This window comes from Eretmochelys imbricata, chromosome 3 (genome assembly GCF_965152235.1).
Source record: "Eretmochelys imbricata isolate rEreImb1 chromosome 3, rEreImb1.hap1, whole genome shotgun sequence".
Lineage (NCBI taxonomy): Eukaryota > Metazoa > Chordata > Testudines > Cheloniidae > Eretmochelys > Eretmochelys imbricata.
Window position 1 is genome coordinate 169,386,449 of NC_135574.1, and position 24,888 is coordinate 169,411,336.

A 24,888-nucleotide genomic window follows, 5' to 3' on the forward strand; every position below is an offset into this window, starting at 1 on the left:
GTTTACTGAGAAAGTGGCCAAATGAAATCATATCTAAAGTGACTGTGTAAGGCACTGTATAATTTACTTCAGACTGTCCCATAGCTTAAAGCCCAGAAAATCATGCAGAAAGACAGTATAAAATGTGTCTGAATATAACCACCTCAACCTTATGCTTGCTCCCTCCAAATAGCCTGAGAAAAGGAAGAGACGTTGCATGCCTGAAGGCTGTCAAATCTGGGCTCTGGCAAACAAAGGAATGGGACAGCATTCCAACACTGAGGAACTCTCACAGAGAAGGTTGCAGGCTCTCGGAACCAGATTTTCAAAAGTGTGCAGCCCCCACAACTGAGGATGGATTTTCAACTCCCATTCAGACACTGGAATAAGTGTCTAGATATTCAAATGATACACCTGAAAGTGTCACCTTGGGAGCTGTTGCGTGCTGAGGGCTTTTAAAATCCTGCTCTTACTCAAGTACCTCAGTGGGGGCTGAGCGCTTTTGAAAATCTGTCCCCGTTTGTGGGTGCTGATGGGGCTCTTGAAAATCAGGCCCTGAACTTTTTTGAAAATCTGGAATTTGGTCTTCTGGAGCTTCATTTAAAGTCCAATGGCAAAGGTTCCTTTGGAGGCTAAATGCCTTTTTGTGAGTGTGTTTGTATGTGCATGTTAAACTTTGTTAAAAACAGCTAGCTACTGAGAAATGTTAGCTTCGCAAAGGAATTCTTAATTCACTATACAGTCCGTTATGAAGCTTATGTTGTGAACACAGCCCAAAAGATAGCACAAGTGTAGGACAGAAAATGTTTATGCAAACATTTGGGTCCAGCAGATCAGAAGGCTTCTAAACCTTTATTTCCCATCCCCAGTCACTGGAACACAATTTTTTTCTTAGGCTCAGCCCTCCAAGACTGTTAGGGTTCCTGGAGCAGCGAAGTGATTTCCCCCAGGAGCAGTCAATACATTGCCACAATCTTAATCTTATTTAGCATGGTAGCATGGTTTTAATTTTTCTGTGTTTGATCCCACAGCCTTAGGAATATTGATAGAAATAGGAACTGGTAAGATCAAATAAAGAGCTGCCTTTTGTAAATAAAAAAATTAACTGCAGCTTTTAGCCTTTCTGCAATGTTCAATCTTTCCCAACTGTGCTGTTGAGATAAAAGGCTAGCATGTGAGCAGAACTGTTAGCAAATACCCAAGCCTGTGATGCCTTCTGCATTCACTATTGCAAAAGTTTTGGTTATAGAGAACAGATAAAATCTATTCAGAATTTTCTTGGTGGGGAAAAAAATCTGTCTCAGAACATAAAAAATGTTTTGTCTGCCTAGTTTTAATGCAGATTTATGAATTTCTGTTTCACCTAAATCAAACCCTTCCCCCTTGACTTATATTGAGCTATGAAGTGTTAAGAAGTATGTTTGCTGTCCCCTGCAGCTCATTGTTGACTTTAGTCAGTAGCTTTGTTTATAAATCCTTGTTGATTTTTCTCCCTGCATAGTTTAATTAGGTAGACTACAGACAGCTGGGCTCACCATACTCTTGATTTCTAGATTGTGTTTTTAACAGCACTCCCAGTTTATGTGGCATAGGTACCAGTGCAATAATCAGTGACAGGCCCAGAATGGGTTGTAATTAGAAACATCGAATAAGTTTTCTGCCTTTTGAAATCTGTCTCTTAACATCAAAGTGTTCCACACAAGTCCTCTTCCAAAGTCTGCTTCCATATCTAAATGAGTGATGTATTTCATGGTGTCTGTCGGGAATGATATAATGAAGAAAACCGGCTTTGAGAGAGGCCTGATTTAAAACACAGCTGGCCCACTTGAATGAGTTTGGAAGCATCTGTTTGCAGTTGTATTTTTTCCTGTAAACTTCATAAACAAGGCACAAGCTAATGTCAGATATTACACTTAGCATGCATGCACCAACAACCTAGCGTCAGATCCAAACAAATTATGTGCTTGCAAAGTTGTCTGCGACGATGCACCCAGGAAAGCAAGGCAATAAACTCATTTTGCAGGGGCACTGTTATTAGTGTTTCACTATGCTTACTATTCAAAGGTATTAATGTTTCCTGCTTTAAACAAGTTCTCCCACCATAACTAAACCTTTGAGGCAGAATATGAGCGGTCATGTCCACTTAAAGGATTGATCACAAGGTCTGAAACAAACTAGTAATTCACAATGAGGAAAGCAAAAGCACTGCGGGGTGAGAAAATGACTCAGCGGTGGGGTGCTGAGACAAAGTCTAAAATGTGTGTGTGTTTAGGGGGCCAAGAAGGAAGAGAATCTGGATACTCCCCATCCTCCTGTGAAATTGTTTAAATCAGCCTTAATAATGAAAAGCAGTTAAAAGTTCATTTTTGCTCCCAGCAGGAAGCCCTTGCAGAACACCAGGCAGGACCAACCTTTCTCCCATACAGGCAGATTTACATCCCTCCCCCCAAACCACCCACAGGTAAAATTGTAATGCAAAGTACCTGGCTAAACAAGCTTCCCTTCCCTCCCTTTCAATGAGGCAGTGTTTGGCCTATTATCTGATAGAAATCTTCCAGAGGGAGGGGGCTGGATTGTGAGCTCTCAGGGGCTTTCCGTTGCTTGTGTGTGAAGTTCGATAATCCCACGCTAAATGGTTTGTGCGATTCAAAGGTGAGGATGGTAAATAGCTGTTAGGTGTCTGCAAAGAACGCGAGCGATCAGGGGGAAGCTCTAAATTAGAACCCTGGAGAAGACAGGGCTGATAAGACGCTCCGCGGGTGTCACCCTCGGGGCTGCTGGCTGGGGGAACGGGGAGGCGGAGAACCGTGAAGTAACCTGGCCCACTGATTCCGTAGTGCACGTTGAAGAGATTGGCCGATGTGCTGTAATCAAAGCGAACTGCCTGGGAAAGGCATTGGACTGAACAGGCAGGGTCGGTGTTTCTCTCCCTCAGATCAGAGCACTTCAATCCATTTCCAAGCATTTGGGGGTGAATTAAGACTGTAGCAGTGATTCTTGACAGGAGCTAAAATAAAAGATCAACCGAAAATCGGTCCCCCGAGTCTGAGAGCATTTCCACCCTAGGGGAAAGTACCACCTCAGTTGTAGCAAGCAATGGGGCTGGATCCTTTCTATACTGAAGTCGAAATAGCTATGCACTTCAGTGGGAGGAAGATCTGCTCCAACAAGTTTGCCTTAGTAGTTCAGTGTTTTCTTCTCTAAAAGAGATTAATCTGTAACGTTAAACCCACGGGAAAACAAAATAAGAATTTAGCCCTGCTCTCCTAAACCTCACTGTTTTCACCAGACGGAGTCTGTCTAGGCCCTTGAATGTTACTGCGCAAATTATAAACCCAAATAAAACTGAGATGGTACAATTACTATATACAGGGTTTCCTTCTGCTCTTCCTTTCTCCCGTTTCATAAACGCTCCAACTTAACTCGTGTACTTACATCTTTGGAATAAATGGGAAACATTGGTTAAAATCAAACAAATCATAAAACCGCGTAAAAATAGATATTTAAAATATTTCTGGAGGGATGGGAATTATTCCCCCATATAGCTCTGGGAGAGTCTTTTATTTCTGCTGCGGAGTGGGGCAGAGACTTGACATTGTGATTGGAGATCTTTGATTGGTGATCGCTTAATGGTTACCTGATCTGGAATGTACATGGGTCCAGGTATACGCACTATTCTCATTTATATTATTCATTGCAATACATTAGCCCCCAGCTCGAGCACTGGAGACAGGTGTGGCTGACAAATCAGAGTGGGAAGGCCCTGCATTAACCCAAGTACAATATACTTAGTTGTATGCGAGTTTCAGAGGCCTAGTATTGTAATGTAATAAAAAGGAGTGGATTCAAAGGTGCTGGTCCCCCGCACATCCCATTGAAATCAACGGGAGCGGCAGGCGTTCAGCGCCTTTGAAAATAAGGCCAGTCGTTATGATCAGAGTTTATATTGGGAGACATATCACTGGCCAAATTCTGCCCTCATTTACATGACTGGGAGCAGGCTGTGGCCCAGGATAACTGCCGCTGGGTTGCCCTGGTATCAGCGAGGAGAGAATGTTGTCCGTGGTGACAATTAGATAAGAATGGAAAGAATAAAAACTATGAGATGCAGCAGCAGGCACCGTTGGGGTGTTTTATGCATTGTTACTTGCCATCCAACCACGCAAAGCTTCACCCGGTTACTGTGTCCTGCAATAAGCTTGCGGGGGACTGAGGGTGTGCGGCTGGTTGAGCATTCAGTTGCAAGGAACAGTAGGTGGCGCTTAGCTGATACAGTATTTACCTGGCTTTTGAATGCGATCTCCTCCCAGCCTCCTTACACAGCTCAGTTCTGCTCACATACAAAGGCTGCAATGGCCACAAAGCTAACGGGACAGTATGGCATGAGAACACCGCGAGGCGTTCGGGAAATGTGCTGCAGGCTACTTAATGGCTCGTTAGCCCCACACCTATTTCAGACACGGTCTCTTCACTGGTGATTTACTGTCCTCATTCGGGGGCTCTCATCATGTTTGACCTTAACGCTTCCATTTGCTCTTGGTATTATGTTTCAAGCCTGACTGTACAGCCACTATTAAAATATGTCAAAATTAGGCCTCATTAAAAACCGTTTGATCTGCTGTCCGCTTCTCAAAAACTTGTAATTCGCCCTCCGGACAGTTTTATTACAAGTGACTGACGGTTCTTAGTTAAACCCGTGATTGAAGAGATTACGTTGTAAAAGTAAACTGAATCTTTTAAACTCTCCCGATTATCTTGACCATATAGGCCTCTTATTAATGTATCTTGTCTCTTGAAAACAGTATTCCTTATGAGTCAGCATGCAGTCCTAGAGTTTCACGTGTAACATATGCAGCAAAAATGGACAAACAGTAGGCTTTGGATTTTGATTAATTACAAGCCATACAAAGGTTTCAGAGTAACAGCCGTGTTAGTCTGTATTCGCAAAAAGAAAAGGAGTATTTGTGGCACCTTAGAGACTAACCAAATTATTTGAGCATCAGCCTTTGTGAGCCATACAAAGTAGATTGCTTTACTGTCTACTCTCACCAAAAATAAATGCTTTCGAGCATCGGTCACACGCGCCTGGGAGGGTAAACGGAATTTTTGTAGCCGATGTGTATTACCTAAATGACTCGTGCTTTAAATGATCCCCTTCCTTTATTGGAAATGCTTCTCTTTTTGCGTCCCGGTGAACTTTAGCTCGCAGTCCCCCCTAGACTCTTTATGGCTTGTCTTTTGTTGATGTGCTTTTCTTTGTGACGTTTCTTGGGCCGATTGTATTTGTTAATTAGTTGCTAACAGCATCGTAATGTGGGCTTGATGGATAACCATGTCATTAGCACTCACCCCTGCAATTCACATCTCCCGCAGGGCAGGGGCTACCCCATGTTGAGACCATGATTTGTAGATCTAGTCTAGAGAGACACAGCTAACCTATCTCCTCCGTGGCTTCCATTTTTCATCTCGAAATCACAGCTCTCGGTTCTTATATTATCAGTAAATTTATGATAAATCACAGTTTAGCCCTGCCAGAGGACACAAGGCCATAACTCCTTCCTGGGTAATGTACCAGCTTATTGCGTTGAGAGAGAAAATATATACACACCTCACGCAGACATCATGAATTAGCTGTTATTTATCTTAGTCGGATTGTTTTATTGGTAAGTTAACCAACTGCAAGAAAATATGTGGAAAATTCATCGGCAAAACCTTCCCTTGGTGTGCTTATCCTCACCTCTGTCGGCGGGTGCGTGCTGCTTTCTGAGCCTTGGCTTTTCAGTCGCAAAACGCTTTCCAAGGTGTGACGGGCGTGATGCCCGTGCAACCCGCGCTGTCAAACGGGGAGAATGGGAACGAGTGCGCTTGAACAAATAACTACGGGTGAGATTTTAAACGTCCCGCTCAAACAGAAACACGCACCGTGGGGAGAGACAAGCCTTCATCACTAGAGGGGGAGATTCTTACAAATGAATCCCCAAATGAAGGCGCCTCCAAGTAGCAGCCGGCAGCTCTGCGTCTAGCTCAGAGGCTCCTGCGAGAAAAGTGAAGCCACTGATACCAGCCCGGCCCCGGCCCCGGCCCCGGCCCCCCGGGGGTATGATCTCGTGTTTAGCGCGGCTGGCCAGCCGGAGCCCGCTCCCTGCTCTGCAGAGCACACCGTTATCATTTCGGTCCCGCCTACGGCCCGGCCGCGCACGGGAGCTGCGGCTGCGGCTGCGCCTGGGAGTTGTAGTCCTGACTTCCCGGCTATCAGACGGCGGCGGGGAGAGTCATTAAAGAGACTACGTTTCCCAGGGCCCCCTGCTGCTCCGCCGGTCCGCGGGCCGGGCCGGGCTGTCAATCAGGGGACGTCAGCGAGCGGAGAGGGCTCAGGGTGATTATCCACCCCCCCCCCGCCCCCGCTCGCCTCCGGGTCTGGCTAATAATCCGCGCTCCAGAAGCTCATGAGCAGGGAGGCAAGTGTCACGCTGATGTGCCTGCGCGGGGCGAGGGCCGGCGGGGCCACGTGAAGGGGCTGCGGTCCCGGGGAGCCTTTTTCCGCCCAAACCTGCGTCCTGGGGGGAGAGGCTGGGGCGCTGCGATGAGGCGCAGGAAGATCGCGGTGGCCGCCGGCTGCTGCCTCTCCTTCTTCCTGGGCACTTTGCTGAACGTGCTGTTCATCCCGGGCTTTGATCCGCACCAGCAGCCGCCGCCGCCGCGGCGCGGGGTCACCCCGGCGCTTGCGGGCTCGCCTTGGTACCGGCGAGGGGAGGACCGCGGGAGCCGGCGCTGGGAGCTAGCCCGGCAGATCAGGGAGCGCTACGAGGAGGTGCTCCGCTACCAGAAGCACCAGCCGCCCGCGGCTGCTGCCCGGCGGCTGGTGAGACCCCTGGAGCGGCGGCTGATGGACCTAGCCCAGCAGCGGACCTCCTCGGAGCAGACGCTTCGGCTGGAGAAGGGGAAAGCGCCGCAGGCTGGCAGCCGAGGGGGCTCCTATCCCGAAGCCAAAGTAGACCTGGCTCTGAACCCCCCTCTGCTGGGGTGCCGAGACATCCACAATGTCACCAGCCTGCATTACTTGGGCTCCGGCTACACCAAAGCTGTCTACAAGGTCGTCCTGAACCGCACGCTGGCCGTGGCGCTGAAATCGGTCGATTTTGGGGGGCACGACATCGAGAACTGCGTGAAGCAATACGCGGCGTTAGAAGATTGCTACCGGCTAGCCTCCTACAAAATCGTCAAGGAGATGATCCTCCTGCAAAGGCTACAGCACTCCAACATCCTCCAGGTAAGGCCAGGGGGTGGGGCGCTCTGGCGCTGGTGCCGTGGGGGACGTTTGGGCTCTTTGAAAGGAATTACAAGTAAAGCTTTTGCAGATCGCGACACGGTAGGCAATGGTCATTTCTTTCGGGGTTCTTTAAAAATTGCCAGGGCTTGTACCAGACAGTGAGTGAAAACCAGCCGCCGTGTACAGATAGGATGTGGAAAAATGTGTCAAGGGTTTATTTCTCACCACAGGCAACCTGTTGGCGCTCTTCATACCAAGGGAATAAAAGTATGGAGTAACCGCAGAAAGGGGTGTATATACGGTGGAGTTGATTGCATTTGTGATCTGTATGAAAGAACTAGAAAGCTTTGATCTTGATATACCTATAACATTGCCGTTCCTGGCCTTCCATACCGAGTGATTATAGTACATCGAATAAATAGTATTTGACTATCACTAATGTCAACCCAATGGGTCGAAAAATGCCATCTTGGGATAACAAGCCTCCCTCTAAATACAGATGTAACATTCTTTGGACAAGTATAGTTCTAACATCCTTTTAGACTAATGTTTATGGAGTCAAATAAGTTACTTCAGTTAATGTTCTCTAAAGATTTGTAGTTATTAGTTCATCACCATTTACATGTTATATACGCAAAATCTCTTCTGATCTATCATCTATACAGATCTATAGTTTCTGCTCTCTTCTAACAGCTCTTTACTTATAATACGGAGAAGATAGGAAACCTTTATACACAAAAACGCTCAGTAGACATACATGCGCAACTAAAGATATTGACATCCTCTCTGAAGTGATTAATTCTGCCAGATTTACCCTGGCCTGTATAGGAAAGCACTGGGGAAAGATTAGGAATATTATACATTTTCATTCTGCTAACTGGTGCAGAAGTAATGTCATTATGGGAGAAGGCGTATAGCTATGCCTGGCCTAGCAGCCTTTTCTGGTTGTTCTTTTACCTAAGAAAAAAATAAATAAAAAAATAAAATTGTGATGTTGAAAAGCGAAGGAAGCGTAAGAAGATATAAACTCTCTCAGAATACGTACAATAAAATGTTAACCCTAATCAATACAAACGACAACTCCCCTTCCCCGGAATATTGTGGGAATGGAAATGTGATTGTTCCTCACCTGGCACTGTAGTCGTTATTTAGGTTTATTGTGTATTTTGTCGTGTGAATCTTAATTACACAGAATCCTGGCAAATGGAAGATTAGAAGGAGTACTAACTGTAACAGGGCGCAGTATTATTCTTAAGGTACACTGACATTACTCCACTTGACAGAAATGTTGCCTTGTGCGACTATTACACCTTCACATTAATTTCAACGTGCCCATTTGGATTGAAATTCCTGTTGCATTTCGCACAGTGTGTGAACGTTGATGAAAAAAGAAAACAACGTTAGAACGTGCATTCCCCGTAGCTATTTTTAAGAAGAAATCAAATAGGCAGCTTTTGATTTTTTTTCTGTAGCAAAAGCTACCAATTCCCCCATAAGAACTAAAGGTCGAAATGAACAAAACAGTCAATTTTCATACACTGGAAGTCTAGGAAGGGCCAGATGCAAGTTTAATATCTCCTCTTCCCCATGAGTACATGCAAAAATTGGGAATGGGAAGTCAGTTTGCTTGCTTTCTTGGGATAAAACTGGAGAAAACATTTTTTGTAGCTTTAGAATAAAAAATCGACAACTAAATACAGCGTTTGCTAATTATTGCCTATATGCTGCCAGGTATGAGACATAATGAAAACAACATCTCGCATGCTGCACTACAACCACTGTTAAGAGGTTTTCAGTTATTCCATATGATGTCATATATCCTCATAGGAAGAAATTCCTACTGTCACTGTAATGCAAACAAGGATATCGATACTAGCTTGACAGCAGGAAATAAACTCAATTTTTAAATATTGGTTTTCAAGATTTTTCTCTTTTTCCGTAGAAAGCAACCCAGTGTCTCTACAATTTGGCAAAAATGATGATTTAAACATTTTAGAATTGCAGTTTCTCTGGCATCCTCGGTGGGTTATAGTGATCGTGCTGTATTCCTTTCACATGTTATTCAAATAGATACTTTCCTCGTATGCAGAGAATAATTTGGAAATAGTCATCTTCACAAAATGGAAACCAACATTCTGTCCTGCATTATCTATGCAACGAGCAACAACAACAAACTTCAGTGTTTACACATGTGTAGACACTAGGGTTCCTTTAAACTGGGGTGTGCATTATGGAACATCGTATCGAAAAATCTGCTCACGATCAGTGATTATTTTTTGTACCAAAGACTAGAGGAAGCGCTGTCAGTTAATTCCCCTGTTTGCTGAAGGCTGGTGGACCCTATAATAGGTAAATGAAGTCACTCTTCTTCATGTCACATTTGCCTTGTGAGCAGTCACGTCATGTGGAAACTGAACTAGAACAAACACATGAATAGACGCTTCTAAAAACGCCAATTAGAAAATACACGCCCAGCCCGCTGCGCTGGGAGAACGTTCTAATGAGCAAAAATCCCTTGTGTTAATTATGTTTGCACAAATTACATGCCATCTACTTACAAAATAGCTTAAACTTAAATCAGAAACATGTTTTCCATTTGGCTCAGATTCTTTCTTTATTATTATTTTGGCCGCTCCCGGTCTCCTCAGACACGAGCAGAATTTCCTTTCGACTTGGCTGCTCTGATCAGATTGCAAATGCGCTAGTAAAGAGAGCTGCGAAGCCACCTACATCGCTGCCTTCTTGTTTACCACGTTCCGTTCGCTGCGTAGAGCGCGGGGCGAGGTGACCGCCGCGGGCGAACACCAATGTTTGATAAGACCTTACCTTGCCAGGCGACTATAAAAACCTGACGGGCCTTATCTGGTCACAGCTGGGCAGACTTATGGTCCAGGAGTAGACCTGTAATGTCATACTGGCCGGGGGGGGGGGGTCATCGGGGCTCGTGCAACGGGGAACAGGGAGCGTCTTCCAAATCAGCCTGCTCCTTTTTGTTGTGTCTATTGTAAAATCCCCCACAGGGCCATGGTCCTGCATCTGCTGAGGTCAGTGACAACATTAACGCAGGCTTAGGCCTCTAAGGCGTATCTGGTTTTAGAAATGATACATTTCTGCCGGAGACAGAGGGAAGAAACTCAAAAGCCAACATACTTTCCCCAATCTAGTCTGGGTTTTGACATGAGCATCCATTTTAAGTAGAGGAAAAGAGTGTAAAGGACCCAAACCGTTTAACTGATGTCAAATTCACTACAGCACAACTGTGTATGTCCTCATAAGAAAACGCTTTTTCTTAGCTCATTTTCATCCGGTTTCTTCATCCAGCACTGTAGAAACACCATTGAGAGTACTCAGTTTGGCCTCAAACGCTTTTCACTTTCTCCCTGCATGCAGTGTATCCATCAACCACCGAGTTACTTCCCTAGCAAAAGGGACAGTCCGTTTCTGCGTTAAAGAGGCAAGGTGGGTGCGGCGATATCTTTTAGTGGACCAGCTTTTGTTGGTGAGAGAGAGAGAGAGACGCTCTGACACCCACCTTGTCTCTCTCATATCCCGGGAGCTACAGGGCTAAAACAACATTGCTACATACAGTTAATGACTACGTGGACAGTGCTACTTTATTGGATCTTAATTTAGCAAAATACAAGACTTCTGCCTACTGCTGGGCTTAGTTTTAAAAAGAATTTCCAGCTTCATCATCGCTCTCCCTGAGTTGAAAGAGTTAAGGAGACCAGCTGAAATGACTATCCAGCCACCCCCGCCAGCAGCAGTTTACCGTCCCTCTCAGGTAAGGATCTTCTTATCGATCTCGGACATGGGAAAAAATCAAATGTGCTGGAAAAAAAAATTCAAATACGCCAAGCCACGGCTTAGCCCGGCGATTCTGTTAGCTACCAGGGGTTAGCTGCTCCTGACAGCTCAGATAGTCTCACAGAGTGGGTTTTCAATAGCAATGTGTTTACTACGGAGTTTGACATCACTGTAAACCAGCCATAAAATATTGCACTTTTGTTTCTCAAACTTCCCCTTCCAATTATCTCCCCCCTCCCCAACACACAGTGAACACTTAACACCCCTCAGCCAGCTGCGACCAATTAGCAGCACGACTCGGGGCTGGAGCTGCTCAGTGTTGACTCGCTCAGCAGCCCTCTAAAACCGCCTTCCCAAAGAGTTGTACTTGAGCATGAAAACAGGAGCCACCTTCCCGCTAACTGCAGCTGGTGATGGAGGGAAGTGGGGTTTTTAGAAGGAGAAGAGAGATCTCCCCCTCTCCCATAGAGTCAAGAATGGACAGATAAATAGCCCCCCCCCCCACAGATCACACACACAGAGAGAGGCACAACGCGGTGTGCAGTGTTATTGTTGCCAAGTGGCTGTCCCCGCACTGTAGTCTTAGCCTTCTGGCGCTGCAGCGCATGTCCCCACTCAGGCCTGTTATGAGGGGCTATCTAGGGTGAAATACGTTTGAGTCTTGCTCGGAGGAAATCCAGCCTTTCTTTCCTGGAGGTTCAGTCCCAGGAAAGGGGATTTTCCTGTAAATCTCTCGCAGCTGACAGCCTGAAGTGTACTTTGTAAGATAACAAACTTGCTCTTGACTGTCTCTATAGTTCCCATTCTGGCCTGTCTCTTGTCAAAACCAGCTTTGCTGCGACCCCCCCGGCATCCTTTTAGAATACCTGATTAGGGCACAATATACGTTGAAATTAAAAAAAAAAAAAACCCACACACTCACACAAAAAATAACCCTTCTCAGCTCGTAGCCCTGTCCTCGCATCCCATATTGACACGTTCGTCATGCATGGAGCCTGTTCGGGCCAGGTGCCAGATGTGGCAATATCAGGCTATCACACGAAATGCTGAGAACCTGGAAAAGGGAGTGTGGGTTAGTGTTAGATACAGGGGTCAGCTGGTGTTAATGCAAAGAAAACATGAGGTGCCTTTCGCTTTAAAGGGTATTTACCGTCTCTGAGTCAGGCTTGGTTTGTCTGATGGGGCATTGCAGCGTGATCTGGGCAGAGGCGTTGATTCAAAGAGCAAGGCTGGGAACTTGTCAATCACACACTGCCCTAGATCGCTTCCTAAAAAACATTCCCGCCGCACACCAGCCATTGTGATAGGCAGGTGCAGATGAAAATGGAACCGTGTTTGGTTTGGAGGGAGAGAGAGAAGGGGCTAGTTCATTAAAGTTGATTTAATAATGAGGGGCATTGGGGAAGAGGGGGATTTGGGTCACTGATTTATTGTAACACAGGATTCAGCAGCCCACTAATTGCTTTGCACTTGCTCTCTATCAAGTGCTGTGGCGGGTCTCCTCTTCCTTTCCCTCTCCGCCGTGGTTTCTTTTCTTAGAAAGTTAAAATATTTATTTTTGAATCCAGCTTTTCCGTGCAGTGATTGAGTTTGCTCTAATTCCTCCCTCCAGTCTGTCTGTATCTGGGAAGAAAAGAAAATCAACCACCATTTGCTGTTAATTTCAGACAATGAATACGATTGGAAAGACACTGGCAATGTTTGATTTTCTGTAATAATATAATTACAGCCCTGTAGATCTGAATTAAGGGTGCTGCCATTCATGGGTATAAACAATCTTTTGATTGGTTCTCCTATTACACTGCTGAAGATGAATGGAAGGGAGTGCAGGTTTGAAACTGACATACGTTTTGTGAAACCGCAAGATTATCTTTGTAGGTTTTTAGGTATCTTTATAATCACTTATAGCGTAATTCAGTGTGTTTCTCTGAAAAAGAGTCTCCACGTCAACTAAAATAAATCTTTATTTTATTTAAAAAAATAAGCGATGAGTTCATTTCAGAACAGTGGCGGTGGGGTGGGGAGGAACAGCCTTGAACAGCAGCTGATGGCAGACCAGAGGCTTATTGACTAAGACCAACCCCCTTTTTTTGGTTTGTCAAAGCAAATACACTTTAAAAATCACAGTCCAGATTATGATTTTATCCCATTTTAAATCTGGAGTAATTCTGTTGTCTTTAGGGGAATTATTTTGGATTTACATTTGTGTAAGTGGCCTTGATTACACTCTGAAAATGTATCATGTTAAAAAACATGGTATTAAAAGATTTTTGCCTTTGGCGTGGACAAATCCAGTGGTATTTGAAAACGTTTTAGGTGGTCCTGGCATGGGCTATTACAACTAGCTAACACATTTTGAACATCACTTGTTCCTCTTTTAAATAGGATGTAAAGTCATGTTACCATTGTGTTAGTTAACATGTTTTCTAACATGGTGCTTTTCCTCAGCATAGACAAATCCAGTTAGTGAGGTCAAAAGCAGGACCCTTATTTTTAGTTTGAGAATTAAAATGTTGAAGTCTTAATATTAAAATCTGGTAATTCTGTATAGAAGAAAATAATTTCTCCAAGGGGTAAATTAATTAAAATGCATTTCTAGCTTAAATAAGTTGACGTGAATCAGGTCATATTATATCATGTTGCTTCATTCAGAGTCCACACTAATCTTTAATCAACAAAACTTGCTTACAACATGGGAATGGGGTGAGCTCTAGTTATGGGGAAGGGTCAGATGCTCAGGAAATCCTTTGTTGTTTCAAGAAAGTGGGGTCCAGTGGAATCAGGAGCTCAAATCATGAAACACTTTTGTTCTGGTAGTGGTGGAGAATACTTGGTGGTGAACCCGAAGAGCTTTTTGTTTTCATTGAAAATTTGAGCAACCTTCTGAGTAGACTGTGGTGTAGTGTCCTCAACAAAGAGCCCAGGCAAGACGGTAGCTGATCACTTGGGGAAACTGTCATTATGAAATTTGGATTGGGAGAGGAGTGTAGAAATTTCCCTTGTAATTGAACCTTCAAAACAGAGCCCCTAATTAGAGAGAATTAATCTGCTAGAATGAGAGCTTGGGATTTTATTATGTGCTTGATCTGCATCCATAGATAAAGGGCACAATATAGCTCCAAGGACCTATCTACACTGTGAAATTTTCTAACTGTTAAGCTGTTTTTGTTGGAGCATTTTTCAGACATTTTTAAACTGCCTGAAACCGAGTGCACACCAGGACTTCGATGGTTTTAAAATGAGTTTAGCTGAACAAGTTTTTAAACTGCTCAGAAATTTTTCCCAGGGTAGGCAGGTCCTTGGGGTAACATTTTCAAAAGCATCTAAGTGACTTAGGAGCCTAAATCCCCAAAGTGATGCAGGAACATAGAAGCCTAAGTCCCAGTGACTTTCTGTGTAAGGTTGGCTCCTAAGGATTAGTCTACAAAGGGACATAGGCATGGCGACGCCTAACTTCTAGGCGCCCAGCTGCCTAGTAGAATTCACAGCCCCGAGTTAGGAACCCAGGTTCCCCTATGCAAAGGGTGGGAGGAGTTAGATGCATGGGAAACTTGGCTTCTGGTTTGCTGGCTTCTGTCTATGCTAGCCAGTAGGAAACACTGAGGAGAGGGGTGGGGTCTGAGCCTGTTATCTATTTCTACTCAGGATTGAAAGCTGTGAACCCTCTCCTGGAGCGAGGTTCCTAAGATACCTCAGCTCTTTCTCAAAGAGAGAGAGAGAGAGACCGATTACATTATAGCCAGGTGGTTAGGGGGTGCTCACCTGGGCTCTGGGAGACCTGTTTCCAAACCCCTACTCTGCCTGATTTGGAGCAGGTCTTCCCTATCACTGCCTTGACCACCAGGCTATTGGGCGTGCTGAGGTGGGGCTCTCTCAATCTCTCAAGCTGTTCCATTTTGTATAACAAATGAAATATTTATTGGAGCAGGGACCTACATCACAGGCAAGTGCCCTAACCACTGGGCCATGAAGTCAGTCTCTCTTGAGCCCAGTTAATATTTATTTATCTAATACACAGGGGAACAGCTTCAGCAGGACAAGTTGAGAGCACTCCCACCCTAGAATACCCAGTAGCCTCATGGTTAAGGCATGTATCTGGGAAAGCTGCGTTTAAGTCCCTGCTGCAAATCAGGCAGAGTGGGGATTTGAAAACAGGGTCTCCAATATTCTGCATGAGAGCTCTACCCACTTGGTTGTCAGATATTCTGAGACAAACATACCCGCATCAAAAAAGTCTAGATCCGGTTGTCTTTTGTGCAGGCAAGGCATGCTCTGACAATACCTACCAGATTTGTCCCTGCAGGCAAAATAGATGGAGGAATGCCAAGTTGGAGAATCCCACCAGGGGTAAAGCATGAACTAGGGCACTGAGCAGCTTGGTGGTGTTAGACTTAGGTGGTTTTACACCTGCTCACCAGCAGAAATTGAGGTGTCTAGGGAATTTAGGCACTGATAGGGTGAGGTGGCATCTGAGTGGGGGTTTTGAGGCTATCATTGGTGCCTATATTTTGTATTTAAGACCCTGAAGTGGGAGTTAGCACTAGATCCACAGGGAGATTTAGTGATGTAAGCACTTTCGAAAATGTTAACCATAGATGTAATGTGGGGTGGCAGCACTGGATCGCTTTGTAGGGTGAGGAGGAAAAAAGCAAACAGTGCCACCTGTTGATGGAGACAGCTTGCTGCAGCTCCAGTATGCCTCCACAGCCCTGAGGAGCTCGGGGTGGGAATGGAGAAGGCCAGGGAGAGCAGACAGATGTGGCTTGGCGAGGAAAGATGAATTACACAAAGTACTTCTTTATTGCAAGAGTGCTTCCCAACAGGCCCAGATGTTATCCTGCACTTTTAAGAGTGAAGAAAGGATCTGTTAACAGGAACTCCAGTGCTGTTGGAAGCACAGAGCTGATACAATTGCAAACCAGCCATAACTATTCATGTCATTATTAGACAAGCCATATGCCTCAACTCTGAAGTGGCCAAATAATATTTTCTCCCATTGAATTGCATGAGATTGTAGATGGGGATTTAACTTACAGAGCTGTTGGCAGGAAGGGATTTCCACGAGGCAAAAACCATAGAATTAGTTAAAGAGCTACACCCTCATTACTCACTTTCAAATAAATCGTTCATAAAACTAATCCCATTAATTTGTCGAATGATTTCTCTGATTGTTCCTCTGTGTTATGTGCCATGTAAATTACCCCAAAAGACTCTGTTTTGAATTTCTGGCTCCTTTATGAGAGCTGATGATTTGCAATCTCATCAGCTTTCCTTGCCTAGGATCCTGGCAATCTCCTCTCTGTGCAGAACTGAACAGAGACCAATGGCACCATTTCACCTTTTGCAAAAATCACCTTTGCTACTTGAATTTTTCAGAGACACACTGCACATATAAAGCTGTTCAAGTTGGTGGGTATCCTGCCCAGGACACTATGTTTCAATAAAATATAACATTTTGTATAATGAGGATTCCAAGGGCAAACCTGCTTTATCACTTACCAATTGGACTAATTTGTAAGGTAGGTAAGTACTATTGTCCTACTTCTTTTATTAGATAGCAAAGACTGAGCGAGGTTACATAACTAGTCCAAGGCCACCCATCAAGTCTGCCACAGCTGGAGTGAGACACAGGATTTCGTGGCTTCCAAGGTCCCATGTAGCCATGTTGTCTCTTTAGATCTGCATCCTGCCCTTGATCAATGAGTATGTCTACATTAAGCTGAGGAAAACTTGTCTCGTTCATACTTCCTGTTATGGTTCTGTAAAGGGTTTGGACCTCCTACACTAGCAATTATTAAAATCCTTCTGCACCTGTTCAGAAGGAACACTTCCTGACAGCTGTTGTAAACAAACAGTTCAGTTCCCTAGCTTCAATGGCACTTGACTGCACAAAATGGTTTCTAGCATCACCATCCTTGCAATGGTTTAACCCACCCACAAACGCTATTTTGACAGAATTGTTTTGGTGTGTCCACGCACACCATACACACTGTAGTTGTAACAGCTGTAGTTCTAAGATGCCTGTAGGACCTAGCCCATAATACCCACTGCTGCTGAGAGGAGAGGGTGGCTTTAGAATAATTTCTGCGTTACTACATTGTGGGAGGGCATGGGGATTAGCCAAACCAGTATGCTGTCACCCATGTGGCAACCTTGTCCACAATGGGGAGAAACTATTGTAAGGTGCACTGATTCACTCAGACTTGAGTTAAAGACCACATTCTCCAGTCTTGTGACATACACATGTAAAGCATTTGAGGAGACAAGGTGGTGTGCATACATCATATATACCAACCAGTGATGTTTTTAATACTTTTTCACTTAGGTCCAGATTGCTAAAGGCATTTTTGTACCTAAAGATGCAAATAGGCCTCTAGCGAAGTGTCTCAGTGCCTAGTTCTCATTGGAATTCTCCTCTTCCATGGTGCCTTCAAAAAACAAACAAACATAAAAAACTCTACAGGGGTTAGGCTGCTGAGACCACAGCCTCCAGCTGTCCATCTGTATCCATCTGTTGTCTCTTACTTACTGAGATTGTAAGCTTTTGGGGCAAGGACTGTGTACAGTGCCTAGCACAATGGAGTCCTGCTCCATGACTGGCAGTCCTACGCACTATGGCAATACAATTTATCAATAATAATAAAGGAGCAAACTGTTTTTGTTTTGTTTTTTTCCCCCAGTCTCAGCCTGGCCACTCAAGCTAGGCAAAAAGAACTGACAGTGGAGTATTTGTGGACCTAGGCCTTGACGGCCGTATATTGTTTCTGGCTAAACTCAGAGTGATCTATGATAGGAAGAGCTACTTATTCTGGGACTTTGCAACTGCAGACCGACTCTGAGTTAAACAAAGCTCACTTGAGGGAAGTAAGCCCAGCAGTGAAGAAGACTGAGACACTTAACTTAATAGAACTATACTGAAGGGGTCAGTTTTAATATGGCCAGATCTCATGAACATTTCAACAGCACTGCTTGCTTGCTGCTTCAGAACAGAAAACAGACAGAGATTAATCATTTAAATAGTTGCATAATTTAGAGCAGGGCCAGATTAACCTTTTGTCGGCCCGGCACCAAACATACTTGTGGGCCCCGACTGGGGCAATGGAGCATGGTGTGGTGCGGGGGCTGTTGGTCCCCAGAGTGAAGGGCCGGCCAGAGGCATGACATGGTCCGCCCAGCCCAGTGCGAGGATACTATTTACAAACCGGCAGTTGCCAGACGCACAGTGGTCCATGCTGCACCACACAGTGCCCTGCACAACACCACCCTTGCCCAGCGCCCCCCTGCCCACAGCCCCATCACAACTGCCAAGCCCTCCACACAGAACCCCCACTCCCTCGTGCCCCAACACGCCGAGATCTTCCTCGCATCCCAGCAGCACCTCCCCACTGCACTCCATGGCCCTGCTGGGAGGCCACTTTGTCTGCCGGGCTGAGCCGCCAGGGCTGCTCCTGGGATGGCGAATCGCTCTGGCCCCTTGGGAGTGGTGAGAACAGCCAGGCCAGGGCCTCCCTCAGCTGTGCTCCCTCGGGACCCACTTGACTGGAGGGGTCCAGCCAAGCCACACACCCCCACACCATTTCCCCCTGCAACTGGCTGAGACTGGCCAGGCTTCTGCACCAGTCCCAGGTAGCTCAGCTCCAGGGAGACAGGTGGTGGGAAGCAGAGACTGTCTGGAGCCAGAGGTGCACTGGGGTCTGGCCAGGGGGCAGAAATAAGCCATCGGCTGGCTGAGAGGAGCAAGTGGTGGTGGCGGGATGGGGGGGAGCCAGTGGGCTGGCTGGGTCTCAGGGCACAGTGCAAGCAGAGCAGGCCGGGGATCCTTCTGAGCATGAGCCCGGCTCCATGGTGCCACTGGCATCATTGTAAACCTGGCACTGATTTAGAGTCAATCTTCCACACAACCCCACCGAAGGGGATGCAGTCATCGCTGGTGGAAGTCAGGGTAGATTTTGTTCCCGATTATTTAAGGTCTGGCTTCAAATTCTGCCCTCAGTTATACCTGTCCAGTCCCATTGAAATCATGGTTAAATTAGTAGTCCCATTGACCTTAACTGAGCTATAGGCAAGAGCTTGCAGGAATAAGTGTTTTCTTGGGCTGGACCCAGGGGTTGTGCAATACAGTGTAAATTTACAGTGCTATAAAGAATTTTTTATAATAAAATGAGGAGAGAAAAGGGGAGAGAACTTTTGTAAGCCTCAAGTTTACTGCCAAAATATGTGCCTTACAGGTTTTGTGTGAGTATAATATATACATATACACGTGAATTTCATTTTTGTTCTGCTTTCTTTTGAAGCTATTAATATGGATGGCAGCTCTGATGACATTTGTGTAACCTTTAGCTCTTCTAGCATGCAGCACTATTAATAATAGCAAAGTTATTAATAAAAAACCTCCTAAAGATAGTTGTGAGCAGTTAGTTTAATATTTAAATTTTCCACTGCTTGCTTACAATTTCCATCTCTAGCCTCAGGCAGCAGGAAGACATTTTGCCTCTTGGCTTTGACATCCAGCTTTGGTCCAAATCCTACAAGATGCTGAATGCATCCTGAATGGTGCTGAGGGACCTCTGCTCCCTGCGACTCCTCTGTATGTTACATTTACCTAGGAAGATTAAAATTAATGAAATAATCTAGTCATTTGCCATGTAAAAGCGCTCACCAGATGCTTTTACAGTTTTACAGTTTACAGATGCTTTTGGATTGAGGAGGGGTGGCAGAAATATTTATAATATACTCCGTAAAGTTAGAACATGTTTAAAATGTGAGGGGAAAAAAACAGCTTTTAGGCCAACATGAAAATCCTAGAGTATTTATTGCTAAGTAACAGCTATGCATCATGGCTGTTCTTGTATATCCCTCTTTGGAGGGACTGGCCCATTGCCATGGCAACAGAGGGCATGGCCAAAGTTTATCCCCAATTTGTCTTCATTTGGTCTGATGCCATAGGAATGTCAAAGCGCTCTACAATTGATTCCTCTAATTTAGCCACTAGGCGCTTGATCCAGTGTTCAGCGATGTCAATGGGTGTCTTTCTACTGAGTGCAATGGGCATTGATTCAGGCCCTAGTTTACTACTAGACTGGCCTTGCCATGTCCAATTCTGGACTAATTTTCAGTTTGGCTAGGTGTGCACATGTATCTTTGAAAATAAACACCATCCTGTGCCCACTGTGCCCACGAGCTCCAGTGCGCACATGAACAAGAAAATTTTTATCAGTTCAGGGCCAAACTCTGCTCTTACACTGGACTAAATCTGCAGTAACTCCAGTGAAATCACTGAGGTGTGAGTGAGAAGAGAATCAGAACTAATGCTGTTACTTTAGCAGTGTTACCAACTCTCACAATTCTATCAAAGGCGATTATTCCTTTTTTCCCTGAAAGCTCGAGTTCTTGGAGTCATGTGATTATATGAACAATCTCAGTTTTCGTTACAAAAACAAGTAAATTTCTAGCCCTCCTGGTTACAGAGGAAAGCTAAAGGGGGGAATCCTCAGGGCTCAAAAACTAGAATGCAAATACATTTTATCATTTTTTTTAACATCTCATGATTTTTAGGCCAATATTCTGTTTTTGGGGGCCAGACTCCTGATCTTTGGATGTTTCAGGCTGGCAATCCTGCTTTAGATTTACACCAGTGTTAGAACATAATCTGGCTTTATTTTGTAAGATTTTCAATTGTACCACTCCTGTTTGAGCAAACTGTATAAATAAAAAGTAAAACTTTTGCTAAGGCTTTCTCTTGACCTTTTTTTTTTTTTTTTAAATCCAGCTTTGGTGACTACACTAATGCATGAGGGCCTGTTGTTTGCATATACTTACCCTCTGATGACAGCTTAATAAGCTCCTTTATTTTGTGTTTTTATTCAGTAAGCTTGTCGGCTTTTGTGTGCAGTCTGACCTCTGCTCCCCACCACCCCCTTTCTTGTCTGAAAGGGGCACCTCTGTCTCTATAATTTGTAATAAAAGGCAATTCTAAAGGGATGTGGACTGACTGGCAGTACAGACGTGAAATCTTACAAAAGAATATAACTTTCTCCAGGGCTGACCCTGTGTTCTTTAGGCATCTAAAACTCCTGCTGAAGTCAGTGGGAGCTTTAGGTGCATAAGGAATACAGTCTTTGATTGAGAAAATCTAAACAGTTAGTGAAGAACTCAGTAAATACACCTGCTTTACAGGGATTATTGTGCACAATATGACAACAGTTCAAAATTTTATATCCGTCGTACATTTTCCTAAGGAAAAAGAAAAGTATCCCCAGCTAGTAACTGTTTACAGATTCTATACAAAATTATGTATTTGTAGTATTTCAATGTAATGGCTTGACATATCCAACTATATTCATTGGATAATATTTCTTTTGATACATTTAACTGAAGCCATGCCATACTGGGGTATGAAATAATAATATATTTGGAAAGTATAATATGTAACTAGATGATAGAAAAAATGCTGTCCCTACAAAGAGAATTTCATTTGTGGAAGTTCCTGATTCACTCTGCTTGCTCTACTTTTATATCTTTCCCATTTGGATAATCTTTTGACTCCAGTTTCATTCAAATTGTCTGTGTGGTTATTTTTCCAATTGCAGGTGGTTGATCCAAATATGTATGTATACAAATTAGTTACTTTATTATTGGTAGTGAAAATGACATTGTTCTATTTGGAACCTTTACAAACTAGATTGGACAAAAATCAAGAAAGTATACTTTGGGAAACAACCTTGCATTGACAGGAAGAAGGGCTAGATGATCTAATGAGCTAAATTTTTAAAGGAAAATACGTGTACATCTGTATGCTGTCTGGCTGTGCACATATAAATGGCCATTGTGGATACCTAATTATTTGTTTGCATCGGGATGTAGCTACTTTTAAAATTTTCAGTCACCACAATTGTACTTACAAATGTTGCAGTGTATTGCATTTGCAGTTTTGCTTTAGGCCTCCAGCCTTCATTTAAAATATATTGAAATGTAGCCCAATATCTCCTTTCCATCTATGACTTCCATGCATCAATGATTCTATATAACAAAACAGCAATTCTATAGCTAGAAATCTTTTACATAAATAATAGTGATAAAGAAGAGCCAGATCTATTTCTTTAGTTAGAATTACATGTGATGAAGAAAAATATCAAATAATTTTTAATGTATTTAACTATGGACTTAATTAAATTAAATGGACTTATGCAAGAAAATTTACCATTGCGATTTGAAGAGAGAGTTTCTTGTGGAAGGAAAATTGGATTGGGCCCTTTAAGCTTTCACAGCAATTCAAAGCAGCAGAATCTGTACTAAACATAAACATCAGTCAGCAATGATTTTTGCAGGAGTGCAATTGGATTCTAAACTGAGATAATTAAATGCAGTGCTACCCAACCCCCGAGAACAAACCTATTATATTATTATGACAATTGGAACCCGTACTTTGAGATTTAACACTTACAAAAGTATTCTGAATTTATTCTTATTAAATATATATTTTAATTAAGATAAATTCATAATCTTTTAATATGCATATACATTTGCTATAAAGATACTTTGTCTTAATTAAAATTACTTTGTTTTTATTGCACTCTTTCAGAGGGCTTGAATGGCTCATGAAGACTGATGTCCTTGTCATTCATTTCAGAGTAACAGCCGTGTTAGTCTGTATTCGCAAAAAGAAAAGGAGTACTTGTGGCACCTTAGAGACTAACCAATTTATTTGAGCATGAGCACGAAAGCTCATGCTCAAATAAATTGGTTAGTCTCTAAGGTGCCACAAGTACTCCTTTTCTTCTTGTCATTCATTATTGCTCTGAATTGACATTTACTATAGAATTGACATTTTTCATTAAATTTGCCTTCTAAATCTTACTTCTTCTGTTTTATTAGTTTTTTTCCACCAGACAATACAATTTTATAAATCCCCTCTGTGATTCTGTAGAACTAGACTTCAGAAGGATATAGAACTTATTAGGCTCTGACACCAGAAATTAACCTTTAAATATAATGGGCTCAATCTTACACTGCTAATCCCCATCCATACAAAGGCTAAACTGTGAGGACTGTGTGATCAGGCATATTTTATATATAACATAAAAAAATTCACAGGCAAGTCCAGTAGCATTCTAGCAAAGATGCATATTCTATCAAATATTTTAATTCTCTTTATATTTGTGTTCTTTTTGGTTTGTAATGGTGGTAATTGTGCTGATGTTTTCTTCTAAGATAGTTTGTGTCATGCTAAGTTTTGACTACTGTACCTATATCAGAAACATGCTTCCATAAAAAATTGTGTCACAGATATTAAGAGACAATCCCTGTATCTGGTCCAAGAAGTCCTAGGTTAATGTGTATTATTAAAACTATGGTGTATCCCTATTTCAATTCCATGTGTCTCTAGTGTAGAAATACCTGCTACAAGTACATCTCCCGTGCCAAAATTTCTGTTGTATGTTTTTTAAAATAAACTATTCTAGCTTTTCATTTTCATTTTGTTTGATGTACATGTTTTACCAGTTGTTTTGAAGTACAATGCTATTCTTTCACTGAAAGGAATAATTGCTTACTTCACTTATGTTTTTGGAATATTTTTTTTTCCTTTAAACATGGACAACGATAGAGCTAAGGGGATGATTCATAACAAATAATTTGCTTACTGAATTTAACCTCTTTTTCTGCTTGTTAAATGTTTGTGAGCGTATTGCACAAATGTGCTTGCTATTCAGAGTAGTGAGTGAATTTGTTTGCAATGTTTTTTTTTTTCATTGTTAGTTGATTGAGAACATTTAATTGCTCTGGCTATTCAAATGTTGCTTAGTTGCGATTGATCACGTAACACACAAGGTATTGTTTCTGAACTTACATTGGTTGAGCATAGTTCTTATAGGATCTGATTCAAAGCACACGGATGTCAATACAGACTCCCATTGACTTCAATGAGCTTTGGATGATGTCCATAATCAAGAAACGAATGGGTTTGAAGAAGCCGTGGTGTTTTTGAGCCTCTTAGGTATGGGGAGGAGATGAGTAGGATCAGGGGATTTTTAACCTTTTAAATCATGGCAGCTCTTCTACCATAAGACTTATTTGGCTGGGAGTAGAGTGTAAAATTGTCCCTGCTGCAAAGTCTGTAATCAGATCTTTGTTCAGCTCATTTAACTGCCTCTCTGCCAAGGCTTTGGCAAGGAGTTTCTAAAAGCCTGTCTCCTGGCTGTGTAAAACAGTCCCCATCCCATCTGAAATAAGTCACTTCAAGCACAGGCTTCAAATGTTGTTACTGTGGAAGTGTCTGTGCAAGTAAAAATTGATCACTCATGTGACTTTTGGAAAGCAAACATAAAAGGAGCTAGAGCATGACTGAAGTGCATTCATTTTAAAATATTTTGCAGTATTCACCCCTCTAACATAATTGCACATGTAACTTCAACAAGTACTATTAGAAGCATTTTCTGTGTTGAAAAGGATATGCCTTGACATTTGCAATGGCTTTTTAAAGTTCATTATAAAGATATAGTTGAACCCTCTGTCATATTTAAATACAAATAGACACTCAGTGCACTAGCAATAGTACTGCAAAAAACCTTGATCTTTACATGAGATTTTCTAATGCCTATTTTTAAGTACAGAATTATTATGATTATGCCAGATAGTGCATATGCTAAAATGAATTCCCATATCTACACATATATATATTTTTCCATATAAGTTTCTTGATAAGGGCCTTGATTATAAAAGCCTTGCCAGAAGGATATGCAAATACTGCATACCCAGCCACCCATGTGTGGCCTGCAGAGCCTGCACTGGACAACTTAAGAGTTTCAATGATGGGCTTCGACAGGACTTCTCCT

The 24,888-nt window shown here is 43.3% G+C and overlaps 1 protein-coding gene across 1 annotated transcript in view; it reads left to right on the forward strand.

Annotated features, from left to right (window-relative positions):
• Positions 1–6,387: 6,387 nt before the first annotated feature.
• The window catches only part of PKDCC (protein kinase domain containing, cytoplasmic), a 45,284-nt gene continuing 26,783 nt past the window's right edge, over positions 6,388–24,888 (forward strand). Inside the window, exon 1 of the mRNA XM_077811961.1 lies at positions 6,388–7,249. Coding sequence (XP_077668087.1) covers positions 6,563–7,249 — 687 coding nt within the window. The 5' untranslated portion in view covers positions 6,388–6,562. The remainder of the gene's footprint in view (positions 7,250–24,888) is intronic.